This window comes from Zonotrichia albicollis, chromosome Z (assembly GCF_047830755.1).
Source record: "Zonotrichia albicollis isolate bZonAlb1 chromosome Z, bZonAlb1.hap1, whole genome shotgun sequence".
Taxonomy (NCBI): Eukaryota; Metazoa; Chordata; class Aves; order Passeriformes; family Passerellidae; genus Zonotrichia; species Zonotrichia albicollis.
In genome coordinates, this window is record NC_133860.1 from 65,560,325 (window position 1) to 65,575,602 (window position 15,278).

The 15,278-nt window shown below is 37.4% G+C and overlaps 1 protein-coding gene across 9 annotated transcripts in view; it reads left to right on the plus strand.

The window, feature by feature from the left end:
* The window catches only part of TDRD7 (tudor domain containing 7), a 47,196-nt gene extending 33,153 nt beyond the window's left edge, over window positions 1-14,043 (plus strand). For 8 of the 9 annotated variants that reach the window (XM_074532623.1, XM_074532624.1, XM_026796790.2 and 5 more), the window contains 11 exons: window positions 910-1,490; window positions 3,730-3,916; window positions 5,461-5,572; window positions 6,362-6,564; window positions 6,706-6,840; window positions 8,227-8,310; window positions 8,473-8,607; window positions 8,929-9,039; window positions 10,470-10,960; window positions 11,286-11,446; window positions 13,571-14,043. In XM_074532623.1, the coding sequence (XP_074388724.1) occupies window positions 910-1,490; window positions 3,730-3,916; window positions 5,461-5,572; window positions 6,362-6,564; window positions 6,706-6,840; window positions 8,227-8,310; window positions 8,473-8,607; window positions 8,929-9,039; window positions 10,470-10,960; window positions 11,286-11,446; window positions 13,571-13,791 (2,421 nt within the window). In that variant the 3' untranslated portion in view covers window positions 13,792-14,043. The remainder of the gene's footprint in view (window positions 1-909; window positions 1,491-3,729; window positions 3,917-5,460; window positions 5,573-6,361; window positions 6,565-6,705; window positions 6,841-8,226; window positions 8,311-8,472; window positions 8,608-8,928; window positions 9,040-10,469; window positions 10,961-11,285; window positions 11,447-13,570) is intronic. The other variant, XM_074532627.1, reaches the window with a different exon arrangement.
* Window positions 14,044-15,278: the final 1,235 nt, after the last annotated feature.

Below are 15,278 nucleotides of genomic sequence, written 5' to 3' on the forward strand. Positions count from 1 at the left end.
AGAGTTGTTTCGTCTGACAAAGGAGCTGCAAAGTGGAGCTACATAAACCTTGCTTTGTAACTTTCTTTATTTTTCTTGCTTTGGGAGCAATGCGAAAACACTAAGACCTTTTGTTATCTCAATTTTACGTAGACTCCTGCTAAGGTATGGTTAGATCAATCTAGGTTGGAACTGTGAAACTGCAAAGCTTTAGGAAGCAGAATTTTATTGTGAGTTTGTGGCTACAGTTCTCAAACAGTACTTTCAATGTTGTGACTCTGTGATAAGCTTATAGCAAAGGGTGGATATGTAGGGACTGGCAAAATACCTGGTTCTGAAGGAAGCTGGGACCATGATTTAAAAGGGTCTAATCAATTTTATTATGAAATTTATTACAAAACAGAAATTTCTTCCTTGATTTCAGAACTTTTGTAAAGAAAACTAATTCTCTGAGCATGACAGCAGATAGATAGCCTGCCTGACAGCACTGCCTGGCAAGTGTCCTCTTGTTTCTGAAGTACAGAGTCAAATCTTCTCTCCCTCAGAAAACTGAGAGATACTTTTGCTTATGATCTGCTTGCCTGTGGGGAAGGTTAACATGGAAAAGATGTAAATTTGTGAAGGGTGTCACCATCTCCTGGTCCTGCTAGGAGGAAAGAGAGACTGTACTTCTTTGGAAGCAACTCCCAGTTGTATTGCATAGATAGATGTTTGTCTACTACTGATGTACTCATTTGTGTTTGGAAGCCTTCAAAACAGAGGAGGAAACATTACAGGAAATGCTAACCTGTAGTAACTGCCTCAAGCTTAGCTCCCTGTGGATGTTCTCTTCAAAGTCTGTATAAAATTCATATTATAAAAGTGTGGTCGACAAAACAATTTAGTGTTACAAATGCAATTGATTATTGATTCTCTTTGTTGTTTTCCGAGGTGGAGAAAATACATAGAGGTGATCCAATAGATGGATTTGTTTATCCTGCTAAGAAAATACCACCAGCAGCAAAAAGCGATGCTGAGCAAGAAAAGGCATCTCAGAATGTTACTTCACCAAAAGCAGACCCTTTGTTAAAGCCAAATATGGAGACCACACCTGCATCACTCAGTAGCGACTTCAAAGCAAAAGTTGTTGGCATCTTGCTGAAGTATTCCAATGGTCTTTGGGCTCATGCACTTCCCAAAGTCTACCAAGACACTTACCAAGTAAAATTCCCAGAAGACATTCTGAATAATCTAGAGTTGCTGGCAGATGTATGTGTTGTGGACTACGTATCTGAAGTCCCCAGAAAGGCGATCCTCTATGCTAAACCCCAGAAATGCATTGATGAAAATCTGAATGTCACTGAGAAAGTCAAGAGGCATGATAGTGTGAAGGCCACAGCTGAACAGCAGTATGAAGAATCCAAGGACCAGTACCTAGAAAACATAACTGTTCCTTCTCTAATTATTCCATCAGAAGGATCTGTGTCCATCATGGTGCTAGAATTGAAAAACACTAATGAGGTCCTGATTAGGCAAGTTTATATTTTGGAATCTTCCTTTTTTGTTTTATTTATAAATCCAGATGTTCATATTGTGCAGGTTGCCAGAAAAAAATAGATGAACAGCAGGTTTCAGGATTTTATTATTTACTTATTTTGCTAATGAAAACTTTAAATCCTTTTGTTTGTGTGTTTAAATGAAAATTTTCTGAAACTTTTTCTGTCCTGAATCAATCCCTTTTATCATTAGCTTTAATGTGTCTGAGAATCAAGGCAGATTCGACTTGCAATTGGAAGATTTTATAAAATAATCTCACTATAACACAAAACAATATTCTGATATTACTATTGTGCTTATTAAAATACTTTTTGCTTCTGTACCTTACACTAACTAGGCATGACTTGAATGCACGCAGATTCTACTTATGGAAAGACAAATATTCATCCAGCAAAAAACTACTAGTGTTTCTTGATTTGGTAGCCTGGTCTAAGGGGACAGTGTATGAGGTGGATTGTTACATTACATCTGTTAGTAACAGCCTCATGTGCACATGTGACTTAACTCTACAAAACGTTTCTGTGCACCTTTTAGTTCTGGCATAATTTTTAACTTACTGTCCATGTGGAGTAATGGTTCTTAGCTTTCTAGTCTGTTGTTTTAAGGATGTTTCACCTAAGTATTTCAGATTAATACTTTGAGTACTGTGGATTAAAATACCATATGACATTGAGCTGAGGATGGTTATGTAAAAATTTTTCCACAAAGCAGCTGTTCCCAAATTTGAGCCATGTTTCTTGGACAGTATTGAAGTTTCTCATTTTGTCAGCTCTGTGTAGGTACATGATGATACTTAGTGTTTTCTTGGTCCTAGTTACAAAAATTACTACTCAGGGTTATCCATGTACTTCATGGGCAGGGCCATTTATCCTGATATGATGAAACTAGCCCTGAAGGGATTAGGGTCTTTTGCCATGACAAGAAAATGTTCATGTAGACATATAGAGAGGAAACAGCGCATGGGCTGTTCTTTTCTCACATGTCCTACCAGCCTCTCTGCTGACCTACCCAAGAACTATGTGGCTGGTGTTGGTTGATGTTGATTTTGGTAGGATCAATAAAATCAAGATTCCTAACTCAATCTCAGGGATAGAGCAATATCTCTTTACTTTCTTGGTATGTGGCTAAGCTTTTTGTCTGAAACCTTTCACTTGCAGTACAAATGAAGGCAATGCTGAAAGGTGCTGGTTTTGATGCCGTTTCTGTTTTGAGACATGGATCAATTCTCAAAGAATTGTAATGTAGTCATGATAGAGAGATAGATAGAAACACTCCTAGATATTTGCTAGACATTCACAGCAGGGTGTTTGAAGGAAGAGATGATACACTAGGTAGTGCAGTTGAACTCTTACAAGAAATAATTAATAAAATAGGGAGTGAGGCAGGAAATTCTGAAAGATTCTTCTGCTTTCAGTTGAGTTACTCTGACTGTCTGTTAGGTGTCTTTATGAAACAAATGTTCAAGAAACTTTTGAGTCACGCATGCATGACTGTCATCCCACTTTATCTCCATTACAAAGTAATGAATGCTTGCACAGAAACAAAAAGGCTGTTTCTAGGAAAATCAGAGTTCCCTGGAATGTGGTCAGATTTAATATAACATTTGTAACAGAGTTATGATACCATGTTGCATTATACTATCTGCATATAATCTAAATTATGTGGTAGAATTTAGTAGAATCATGATCTTTATGAACAAGCTGAAACAGTAGCTAGTAATACAAATTTGTGGGTAGGTTTTCCTTTTGTCTGCTCTAATCTGATTTGTTTCTGAAGCACTCAGAACTTCCCATTTAGATTTTCCAGAAAGTTTATATACTTGATTTAAGAAGACCTGTGTAGCATAAACAACATTAATATGAACATTCGGTCAGCAGCCAAATAACAAGATAGGACTGTTGTATGAGAGAAAACAGTACTTGGTTTAACAGCTAATTTTTAAAGACACTTTAGATGCTTTGGTTTAGATGAAATGTACTGAAAACCAGATTGAGATGGTGTTTGTTAGTGATAGGGTAACTTTTTTGTCCTAAAAAGCTAAGAGTTTGGACATGAATGTCTTAGAAAATGTATATAATTTATTCATATATGCATGTAAATGTTATGTTTTTATTCAGCTTTTTTGAAGTTGCATCCCAACTCTTGTTGTTTTTTTTTTTTGTTTGTTTGTTTTTGTTTTTGGATTTTTATTTTTTTTTTTGTAAAATATTGTAGGTATGTGGGCAAAGAGTATTCTTCTGCCCAGGAACAAATGGAAGATGAAATGAAAGCATACTACAATCAGACCAGTACAGTGTCATCAGCTCAGTCTCTGAGTGTCGGGCAGCTTGTTGCAGTACATGCTGAAGAAGATGCCTGGTTGCGTGCACGGATAATTTCTCTGCAGGACAACAGAGTAAAGGCAAGTAATTACCTCCTCTGGCACTTGGTGAAAGAATTGAGACAAGCTTGTTTTTTAGATACACAGCCAAGTCTTAAATATGCTGCATTAGTACTCTTTCTTTTCTTGCCCTGAAGTGCTTCTATTTTCAGGTATATGAGAAATTAAGACCTTGTAGAAGTTATATGATTGACAAAATTAAATGGTCTTTCAGGTTTTTCTCCATGAATAGTTTGGGAGTTTTGGTTTTGGTTTTAAAAGGAACTAGGCCCTATAGCACTTTGGTACTGAAAATGTACCTTGGTAAGGGGAATGGTTTGAGAGAAACATAGGAAGAGGAAGGGAAGGACAACATTCATTTGCTCCTAGATCTTGCTCGAAGTCTTGTACTGAAGTATCTCTAATATGCACTAAATAGCAAAAAAAAAAAAAAAAAACCAGAGTATATTTTCCTCTTCCAGGCAATCTGGTGTTTTGGGAGTTACGTCGTATGTATTTTAGTTAAACCCCATTGACATTATTTAACTCCTCTGTTAAAAAATTTTCCTGTGCTGAACAGACTTTTCTTGCCACCTGCAGTGAAGTTAGAATGTGTATTAGAGGATAAAAACAAGTTTAATACTGCTCAGTTATTTCTTGTCTAATCAGTATTAATGATACATCTTTAACGTTTTTGTTTCTTTCCCCAGCCCTGTTTAACATACTTTTAAAGTTGAACCATTTTATAAATACTGAAATACCACATGTATTAGAACTGAGTTTTTTCTGAAGGTTAGTATGATACCCTTCAGCTGTGAATTGGAGTTGGATGTCAAAACTTGGTCTTCTGAAAGAGAGGTCTTGTTGGGTTTAGAGAAGTGGCAAGAAAATTAGTGGCATGCTTGTTTCTAATTTCTCCCTAGTCAGAGCTATCAGTCCAGAGAAGGCTGCTGCTTTATTGCAGCTTTTGCTGATTTTCCTTTGTCACAGTGTTTAGACCTCCTTTTTAATATTTGCTTTGGAAATATTTTGCAAGATAGAGTTTCAGAAAAAAGTTCTAGGAAGTCCCATCAAAGCCTTCCTTCTGTAACTTTAGCTCCAGTTATTTGCTGCCAGTAGTAGTTTCCATTCTAGTTTCCTGCATTGACTGTGATATTTGTATCAAAGTAACAACAAGTTTAAATCAAAATTATTCTCTTAATGCTGTAAAAACAGTAGGCAAAACTTAAAATGGCACCTAAGTAGTATTTGACTTTTGAACACTTTCAAAAGTTTGTGAGTAAAAATTGTGACTTCATTACCTTTCTTCACATAGTTTGAGATAGTATATGCTGAACTCTTGCAGCAAAGTTCCTGTTTGAAGTTCAGATTCTGCAGAACAGTTGAAGAGGATGTTATTATACACATCTTGAGAAGGAGGCTTTCCCTGAAAACATGAAATTAGTGGTACTAAACTGACAAAAAGTAATATGTCTGTGGTTGTACTAGAGAATGTGGCGACCAAATACATTCTCCCTAGATTCAAGGAAACATACTTACAATTATATTCATGATCTTGTGCTTTTAATTCCCTTTTCCCTTCTCAGGTATACTATGTTGATCATGGCTTCAGTGAATTTGTTGAAAGCAACAGTGTGTGCAGACTCCAGAAACAATTCAGATCACTTCCTTTTCAAGCTGCAAAATGTAAACTGGCAGGTAAGAGAAAGTCAGCGCTGACTGCACACATGCTTACTGTTGGCACAGCTTACGTATTGAAGCCTCTGTGAGTCTGGGAGTTCTGATCCTTTTTTGTAATAGTTCTATATGTGTTTGATAGATTTTGTTCAGCTCAGCTAGCCTAAACAGACATGGGTATGCATGGAAAGAGGGAAAAGAAAGGAAGAAAGGCTGTGAAGAAGAATTTTACAGAGAATCCTTGATATTAGAAGATGATTTTATCCTGTACCTCTGTAATGGAGCCTAATTGTTTCTGCACTTAACATGGATGTCTTTATTCCTTTAATATACATGAGCCTAAAGAAATAAAAGGAAATATTTGAAGTAAAGGAAATGTTTTGTGTCAAGCAATGTGCACTAGCACATTTCTTTCCATAAATGGAGTTGTGGCCAAATTAGGCAATATTTCTAAATATGAGCCTGTTTAATTATTCTGAAGTGATCCTAGTGCTATTAGAAAGGTAAATTTATTTACCTTTCTAAAACCAGTTGGCCTTTCTAACTTTTTTTAAATATTAAGGTTTAAATATGTGAAATTGCTGTGAATGAGCTTGTCTTATTTTTGGTTGGTTGATTTTTTAATACTTGACATGTTTTCCATTTTTTTCTACACGTTTGCCTCAACTCTTTCTGAAGAGGGTCTTTTTCTTTTCTATTCTGCCCCCAAAGGTGGCTTTCTTTGATAAAAAAGCTAGAAATTAAGTAGATTGCAAGTAGTAAGGGTGCTGTAAAACTTTGGTACACAAAAAGGTCTGGTGTGTCTTGCAGGACTGGAAGCCTTCTGTGATGATCCTGTCCTAGTAAAGGCTGTGGAATCACAGACATGTTTCAAGATATTTGCTGTGGAAATACTGGAAAAGAGTGATACTCCTCTTCTTGTTCTCTATGACACTTCTGGAGAAGATGATATCAACATCAATGCTACTTGTCTGAAGGCATTGTATGACAAGTCCCTTGAACTGCACCTACAGGTACCATTGTCCTGTTTCCTTCTTAATTATTAAAAATCATTGACTGTTGAGGTCTTACATGGACAAAAGACAGTAGTCAGAAATTTGCTAAATTTTGTGGGTGTTTTTTTTTCCTTTCTTGTCACACTCTTACTGTTGCAGGCAGATACACTATATACCAATGTCAGAGTAACCAGTGTTTCCTCTGATGGGAGCCTGTATTGTCAAGTGCCATCCAAAGGCTTGTCTAGGCTTTCTGAAATATTGCAGAAACTAGAAGACTACTTTATTTACAAGGTAAGTTCCACAGTAAGGGAAGTGGTAAAGTCATGCAGCATTTCTCCAGAGAGTACCAATAATTTTCCTTGAAGTTCAAGTTTCTGTTGTAGCCATAGACTATTCAAAAAGGCTAAAAGTTCTCTTTCTAGTTTGGGGTTTTCTGGGGTGCATCTTTCAGTGTGAAAAGTGTCTTTTGATGCTTTCTTTTCAACGTCAAAGTGATGTATAGGGTACTTTTTGAAAAGTCTTAAGTTGCTTTAAAATAGGCATATGATGGCGAAGTCACCATGGCGAAGATGTTCCCCCATGTTTACAGATTCATGCAGCATCCTTACTAGTCTCAAGGGAATTTAGGTCAAAGAGAAAAAATCTTACGAGGATCTAATTTGTAAGAATTAGGATAATCAATTTTGTAGTTCTGCTGAGCCTGACAAAACCAAATCATACAAAGCAGATCCTGTTGAAACTGCTGCTTGTGAAACTATGCTGTCAAAGTGTTTGAGGTGTACAAGTTAAGCTTTAGACCTGTTGTCGCAACCACCTGGTACTATTTTATACTGAACACCTTTCATTTATCAGGATTCAGTTTCAAGCAAGCTAAATACTGAAAGAAAGTGTAGAAATATTTTGCTGAAGTTGCTAAAGTTTAGCAGCACAAGTTGCCAAAAGTTGCTAAAATATTTAGCAACACAAAGACACTAAGGAAGGCAGCCATGTAGGTGTTTCAAGAGTTGGTATACTTGGGAGAGAGTGGTTGTTATTTTCTTGCTGCTATCAGAGAAAGAGATTGTTCTTCAGCTTCTTTTAATACCAGGCTTTGCAGCTTATCTGGAGTGTTTTAACCCATTCCGCCCAAGAATTTAAACCTAGTAAGATGATGATTGTTCTTCAAGTGTAGTTTCCCTACTTTTTTATAGTGTAGCTGTTTTCTTGTTTTGTTATTTAGGATTATCATGGTGCCTGTCACCCCTATGAGATTTCCATTTGAGTTAGCAGTAAATTTGGTTTGTTATATGTCTCAAGAAATTGTATGTTCTAGAATATAAGCTAGGAGCTTCTTCACTTAAGCTTGTCTCTCATAGCTCTTAACTGCTTTCACTTTTCAAGTCAAGTAATTGTTGGTGATTTCCTAGTCTGTTTCCAAATGTGGCTTTTTACCCTGTCACTTCATGTTCTCCCAATTTCCCTGTAAGATACAGAGTTTGGGATGAAAAGGTTTACCAACTGGGGAAGCTTAAAGCAATGTGATAAGAAGTGTTTCTAAAGCCAGAAAGATACTTTTTATTTGAAACAGAGCTTTTGCTTCTCAGTGCTGTTTGTGCCATGTGTTGCTTTTGAAATGGTTAATTGAGTGCCAGATAGTAATACCTCTGTGGTTTTTGACTCCTGTTTTTGTATTTGCAGCAGACATCTGAGTTCAATGTATTGCTACCTTTCTGTGGCAAAATCTGCTTGTTTCCTTCCAAAGGAAAATTGGCACGTGTAGAGGTAAGAAGTATTCAAATAGCAGCTAGAATTTGCCCACATAGAAATGTCTCTTCTTTTTGTTCAACTCACTCTGAATGTTTAGTTTCCATGAAATATTCTATTATGTGTGTGTCACTGTTGGTTTTTTAACCTCAAAATTGTGCTCTTGCTTTCTTCTTTCAGATAAAAATTATTCACACCAGACGGGCACTTGATGTGCAATTTATGGATACTGGAACAGTTGCAACTGTAAAAGTATCAGAGCTCAAAGAAATCCCACCACAATTCCTGAGAGAAGTAATTGCAATACCTCCTCAGGTATGAAGACATGTTAAAGTTAACCTGTATTCAATCTCTTGGCAGTGTTAGTAGTGCTGCTATTTCAAGGTTTATGTACTGAAATTCTGTTTTGTTTCACAGCATTCAACATTGCAGTGTATTTTATTGTGCATCTTTGCCTGAAATAAATTGCAGTGTAGTCCTGTGAGTTGGTGGGTGTTGTGTATGTGTCATGGTACTGGATTTGCGTTTTGCTCTTTCTGTTTGTCATGCATGATTGACTCTGTCAGCATCATTCTCTGAATTGGACCAGCTTTCGTATTACTAAATTATACCTTGTACACTCAATTCTGTTGTTAGGCTTTGAAGTGCTGTCTGGCAGATCTGCCTCCTAACACTGGCATGTGGACTCCAGATGCTGTTCTGTGGCTGCGAGATGCTGTAATAAATTGTCCTGAATTTAGCATGAAGGTAAGTAGTCAAAATGCCTGTGAGACCTGAACTCGCATAGGCATTAGGAAAGAACATTGAAAGAACAACTTCAAAAGCTCAACAGCCCATCAAATTGTTTTTTGTTACAGAAGTGTAGAAGTTTGTATCCAGCTGAAGGACATAAATTCTATACAAAGTTCTTTTCTTAGTAAATTTATTATAAAACTTACTTGCTTAGGCTTGTTAGAATCTTGTCCTTTCCCCTCTGCTGTGAATTTAGCAATTTTCACGGCAGTTGTTCGTTTTGCTGTCCAAGTCCAAATATGCAGCTAGAGTTATTTCACCCCTGATAAGAAAGAAACATAGTTGTCATGTTTCAGCACATAGAAATACGCAACTTCTCAGTTAATCTTGAATTACTTTTATGCCTCTTGTGAGCAAAGCTTTTTCTCCTTCTAGTTTCTTTGAAAGCGGTTTTATTTTTTATTTGCTCTTTCTAATTGACTTTGTTTTAGTATACACTTTATATAGTTAAAATTTCTCTTATCTTTGAGATAAAATTGTTTGCATTTGCAATATTCACTTAGTTTAACTTACTGAAAATACCCTTATAAATGACATCTATTATAACTACAGACTGAACAAAGATAATTTCTTCTTAACCTTTTGATTCCAGCTGCTGTCAAACACTTTGAAAAAGTGCTTTATAGCTTTCCATAACCTTCTTGCTTGCTTTAGTCTAGACCTCTGCTCTGAGATATACAGCTGTTGCACCTGGCTTTTCTAGACATCCTCTTCCAAAAGAGCTTGAATTTGGTGCTCATTTTTGCTGCGTTAAATAATAGAGAGCAGATTCATGCTTTAATTTCAGAAAGTTTTTATTCCTGGCTGGGAACATTAGCAGAAGCATCTTTAAAATAATGTTGCATACTTTGTCAAATTAAAATTTAAGTGCTTTACTATTAATAATGTTAGCATATCTGATGGTAAATAGGAAGTATTTTTGTGTCAGTGCTTGAAAATTACATGTGAGAGAAACCTAGAAGATTTTTTTTATTTTTTTTTCATCTAATTTAGCAGGCTTCATTTCCCATAATGACTGGAGGATAGCTTAAAGGATTAGGTGTTCTTATTTAATAAGTTGTTTAGATCTGTGTGGACACTGGCTACTGTTCTTCTGGAAGCAAGAATTCTACACACAGTACTGTGATTGAGCCTGTTGGATGGAACAAAATTCAAGTTTTGTGTTTGCTTTAAGTTAGTGGAGTTGCTGCAGGTGTTTTTTTTTCTTTTCATCTGCTGTGAACAGCTTTTTAGCCCCAACTTCTTTCATATCTTTGGGAGAACACTGAAACTGTTTCTGTATGTAAGTGCAATGAATTGTTGCTGCTTTACAAAAGTTCTGTACAAAATCAGATGTGCCTTTAATAGTTACTAACTGGTTGTTAAACGGTATTTTGTGTTCCAAGGTGATTAAACAGGATGCTTCAAAAGGAATTGCACACATCTACTTGTTTGCTCCAGAGAATTTCCCAGACATGGATCGTAGCATCAATAGGCAGATCAAAAATGCAGACTTGTGGAAGCATCAAAAAGATGTTTTCTTGAGTGTGGCTCCCAGTGGGACCGGCTTCACAAAAGCTGTAGGTGATGCTGTTCCAGCTCTCCAGTTACCTAGTGGGAAGCTGGAGAAGAGTTTCCCTGATTCAGGCAGAGAGCCCAGCAGTGCAGTGTCCAGCATGGAGATGCCGCCCCCTCTACCCTTGCCAAAGCCTGGTGACCTCATGGATATCTACGTCTCGGTGGCCTGCCATCCCGGTCATTTCGTTGTCCAGCCTTGGAATGAGCTAAACAACCTGTATGCCCTAATGGAAGAAATGATCTTGTACTACAGCAGGGCAGAAGAGAAACCTGTGACCATTGAAAAAAATAAGCTGTATGCAGCTAAAATTGGAGATGAGTAAGTAGATACTTAAATTACTTAAAATCTTTGAAAGCAAGCTTAACTCTGCTAAGCTAGGCGAGCCTAGCTTTGCTTAGTCTGCATTGTTAACAACATAGCAGATGTCCAATGATATCTGAGAGATTAAGAAAGTAAATGAGATTGCAGTCTCTTCATGCTTCCAGATTGTAGCGGGGATAGTTGGTATTATTCAGCTAAATCCAGGTTTGGGAAGCCTGAGGCATGTTGGTCAAGATTTTTTGGTTGTGCATTGTTTTTCTGGTGCTTTGACAGTGTGTGAATATGAATTCAAATGGTCTGTTCTTGTTCTTCCCCCTTTTAGGTGGTACAGGGTCATAATAAAAGGGATTCTTAGAAATGGGTTTTTGTCAGTGTATGAGCTGGACTATGGCAAACATGAGTTTGTCAGCGTAGGGAAAGTACAGCCACTCCTGGATACGTTCAGAAGACTACCTTTCCAAGCTATCACAGCTCAGCTTGCAGGTAGGTATCAAGCATTTGCAATTGTTTTTGTTAAAGTCTTACATCAGTGGGCATATGAGGTGAACAGAAATGTTAAATGGAAAAAAGTCAAAGGTTATATAATTGAGTTTTTTCTACATGTTTATGTCCTGCTTTTTTTCTTGGCATAGGCGGTGATGATTCTGTTTAATTATTTTTGTTTGTTTAATTTAATGCAGCACTTTAAGATACCATCTTTGAGAATGGAGACTCTTTAAACTTTCCCAGCAGCTGCTTTTCATGGTCATAAAATTTATAATTTGATGCGTGTGATATCTACTATGCAAAAGACATGGGGAAATAAAAACTTAATGTTTTTTGATCCCTTAACATAGCCAATTACCAAGTGGGAAAGTTATGATGTGACTGTTGGTAAGAACCTAATGTTCTGATTATTATGGTTTACATAAAGTTAGGAACCTAGATGTTGAATTTCTAGAGGATTTTATATATATATCTTGACCCAGCATTCCAGTGCTGACTTGGAATCCAGATTTGCCTGAAATATATTGGTTTTCTCAAACAAGAAAAGATCTCCATGAGGGGACAGAGCTTTCAATAAGCTTACATACGAAAATCGTCTTGAGAATATGGCACATAGAGAGTGTACATGCATCTGAGAGAATTTCAAAAATAAAAATTGATCTCTCCTTGCTGACTTTTCTTTCATTTCAAAATTTTTCCTTCAGTTCTGTGTTGTCTTGAGATGTATACGTCTCATCTTAGTCATGCTGCTTGCTGATGCTGTTTGGTCAGCACTGCTCTAGATTTCAGTCACAGAATATGCTTGTTGGAAGTGACAGGTGACAGAGTTAGTGTCCTGTGCCTTCTGTGGATTTGCTTTCCTGCCTAGCCTCAGTGTGACCTTGGGGGTTGTTTTGAACTAGTGCTGTGTGGTGGATGTGCTGCCGACAGGCTGGGGTCCTCGGTGTGCAGTGCTGTGATGTGGCTGATTTCTAGCTGTGTCTGTCTTCTGGAGGATCCAGCCCAGCAAGCCTGCAAGTCATCCACTTTTCCTGCTTCACTGAGTCTCCCAAGTAGCTAGCTAAATTGCCTCTGAGATTCTTCATATTGTCAAAGCAGGCCAGCTGAGCCTGGAAGATCAGTAACTATTGTCCTGCTATTCCTCCACTTTTTTCTCTATGCTTTTGTGTCTTATGCCTCTTAGTCACTAATCTGTTTCTTTGTAAAGTCCCATTTGCTTTTCCATTTGCATAAAGCTTTCGTAGCATTAGTTACTCTTCCTTAAGTGTTGATTAACTACTGACTTTTAATTCCTTTTGCAATCTGCAGGCAGCTGTGTTCCTGTGTTGTCCTGTCAGTGGCAAGCTGCTGCTAATAATAAAAGCAAAGTATTGTCATTTTGCTGTTCTGCTTCTGTTATCCATCAAGTGGCTCTTGGGTATTCCACCATGATATTTGAGCCTGTGTATCTAGATGCTGTACACCAGCAGTGGTCTGGGCAACTGAATCCCAAGTCTGCAGGAGCTGCTTATTTCTAGGTGGATTGCAGCCATATTCAAAAATCTGTTTAGGTTCCAGCAGACTTGACTTTGTGGGATACCACTCTGAAAAAAAGTAAGAGCAATTGTGAGGCATTTAGGCATAATTTCTCTTTGTTTCTGCCCCCTATATGTCTTTTTTGGGACTTTAAGGTTTGGCAGGTGTTTTAGTAACTGATGCTGCTTTGAGATGAAGAAAATCTAAAGCAAGGCCAATGGGACAAGTAATGTCAGCACCCTCAGGCTGAAAATAAAGGAAGTTTGTTTTGAAAGGATCTTTAGTTTCCTTTTTGTCATGGTTCCTGATAAGCCCTGGTCACGCAAGGCAGCTAATATTCTCTGAATTCCTCAGTGAGTCAGTGCATCTGCCTTTCACTTCTGCAAACACATCATTATCTTTAAACTTCAAGAAAAAATAAATGTAATAATTAAGCTTGTTGGTGTGGGACATGAGTGAGCTTGTGGGTTTTTTTCTAGATTTAAGTTGCATGCATTAGCACTTTAAAAACTGTTTTCTCAAGTATTTAAACTCACACCACTTCTTTTAAACTTAGACTGTTCTAGTCTATAAATGACCTTCTGTTTTGCTTTATGTTTGTTCTAGGAGTGAAAAACCAGCAGTGGTCAGAAGAGGCATCAATAGTGTTTCGGAATCTGGTAGAGAAGAAACCTTTTGTGGCACAGATACAGGCAGTTAATGACAGCACTAACTCTTGGGATCGAAAAATAGTGACTTTTCTTGTGGACACATCTCTTCCACATATTGATACATGGATTCATGATTTTGTGTCTCAGAGTCTTGTGGAATTTTCAAAGGGTGATTAATCATCACTTCTGCAATGTAGCAGCTTAGCAATAAAATGAGTAACAGGCTTTGAAGAGCAGTATAACTACTACATGGCCTTTAAGACATAATGGGGATAAAACTGAAAAATCTGTGTTTGTTTAACAAGTTTGGATTCTGTTGACTTCAGTTGACTTTCTGAAAATTTTAACGTTGTTTACCATTGTAATGCTAGAATATTTGAGTTAAATTATTTTAAAAGTTATTTATCAATAAAACAATGTTCAATTGTGTTCTTGTGATCATTCCCTAATTTTGTAGGGATTTTTATCTCATAACTATTACTCAGTCATTACAGGGTAGTCCTTCCTTTAACAAGTGTTTTATATTTCTGAATTTATTGTCAGAGACATGCATTATTGTTGAGTTTTTCCTTAGCTTGGTATGCTTTGAATAGTGCCTTATTTGGCATACTGCATTTGTGGGGTGGAACATTCACAGACAGCTGTTCACTTTGTGTACTTACTGTTCTGTTTGCTGTTCTTAGCAGTGATACCACTTTCCTGAATTCTCTGCTCCCCTCCTCACCCTACCTCTTTGACCAGCTGCTAAATTCAAAGCATTCCTTTCCCTCATTTTTTGATAGCTTGATTTCATGTATGCTTCTGAGACTCTTCAGAGGATTTCTGCTTCCTGGGGACAGGAGAAAGCAGTGTCCTGTAAGCACACAGATGGATGCTTGGAGTCCTTGGAACACAGTATTTTCAGCCTACTTTAGAACCTGCTTTATTTTTGGTCTTAGAAATATTTAGAGGAGGTGTAGACATGATTATATTTCATAGTCTGCTGTCTCAATTTAAATTTGCTTGTCCCTCGAGATTGTTAAACACAATATTAAAGCTTTACACGAGGAATGTCAGAAATGGGATTTTTTTCTGCTGTGCACAGCTGTGTAGTAATTCTAGTAGGACACAAGCCAAGCTAAGAAATTCTGCTATAAGGCTGTTTGCAGAAGTACAGGAGATTGGACAGAAAGGGAAACAAGACTGGAAGGTTCCATGCATGTGTAATAGTAGGGTGGGAGAGAGAAAATGCATGCAAATAGTCTGAGCAACCAAACTGTTTCAGCATGTAGGACTTATATTTGCACTCCTTAGTCCAATTCTGGTGGTGGTCTGGAGAAGGTCTGGGCTAAGCAGCAAGGAGTCCTCTGGGAAGTCTGGTGCATGTCTCTCTGGATGTATGCTGGGTGTAGCGGAGCCCTTACAGGGCAGTGATAAACCAGCAAACTGCTACTCTAATGCAAATTGCTACTTAACATGGGCCTCTCCATGTTTAGGTGTGCTGAGGCTGAGACTTCTAAGTGTACTTCAGAGAGGTAGTAGTAACAATGAAGATAGTAATGCAAGTAGAGGAAACCATGTGGTGATGAGCTACTGTAAGATAAGCTTGAATGCAAATCTCCCTCTGTTTAGGATGAGTTCTGAGTTGGAAAATTTCAATGATGAAGGACAGTAGAATGAGAAGC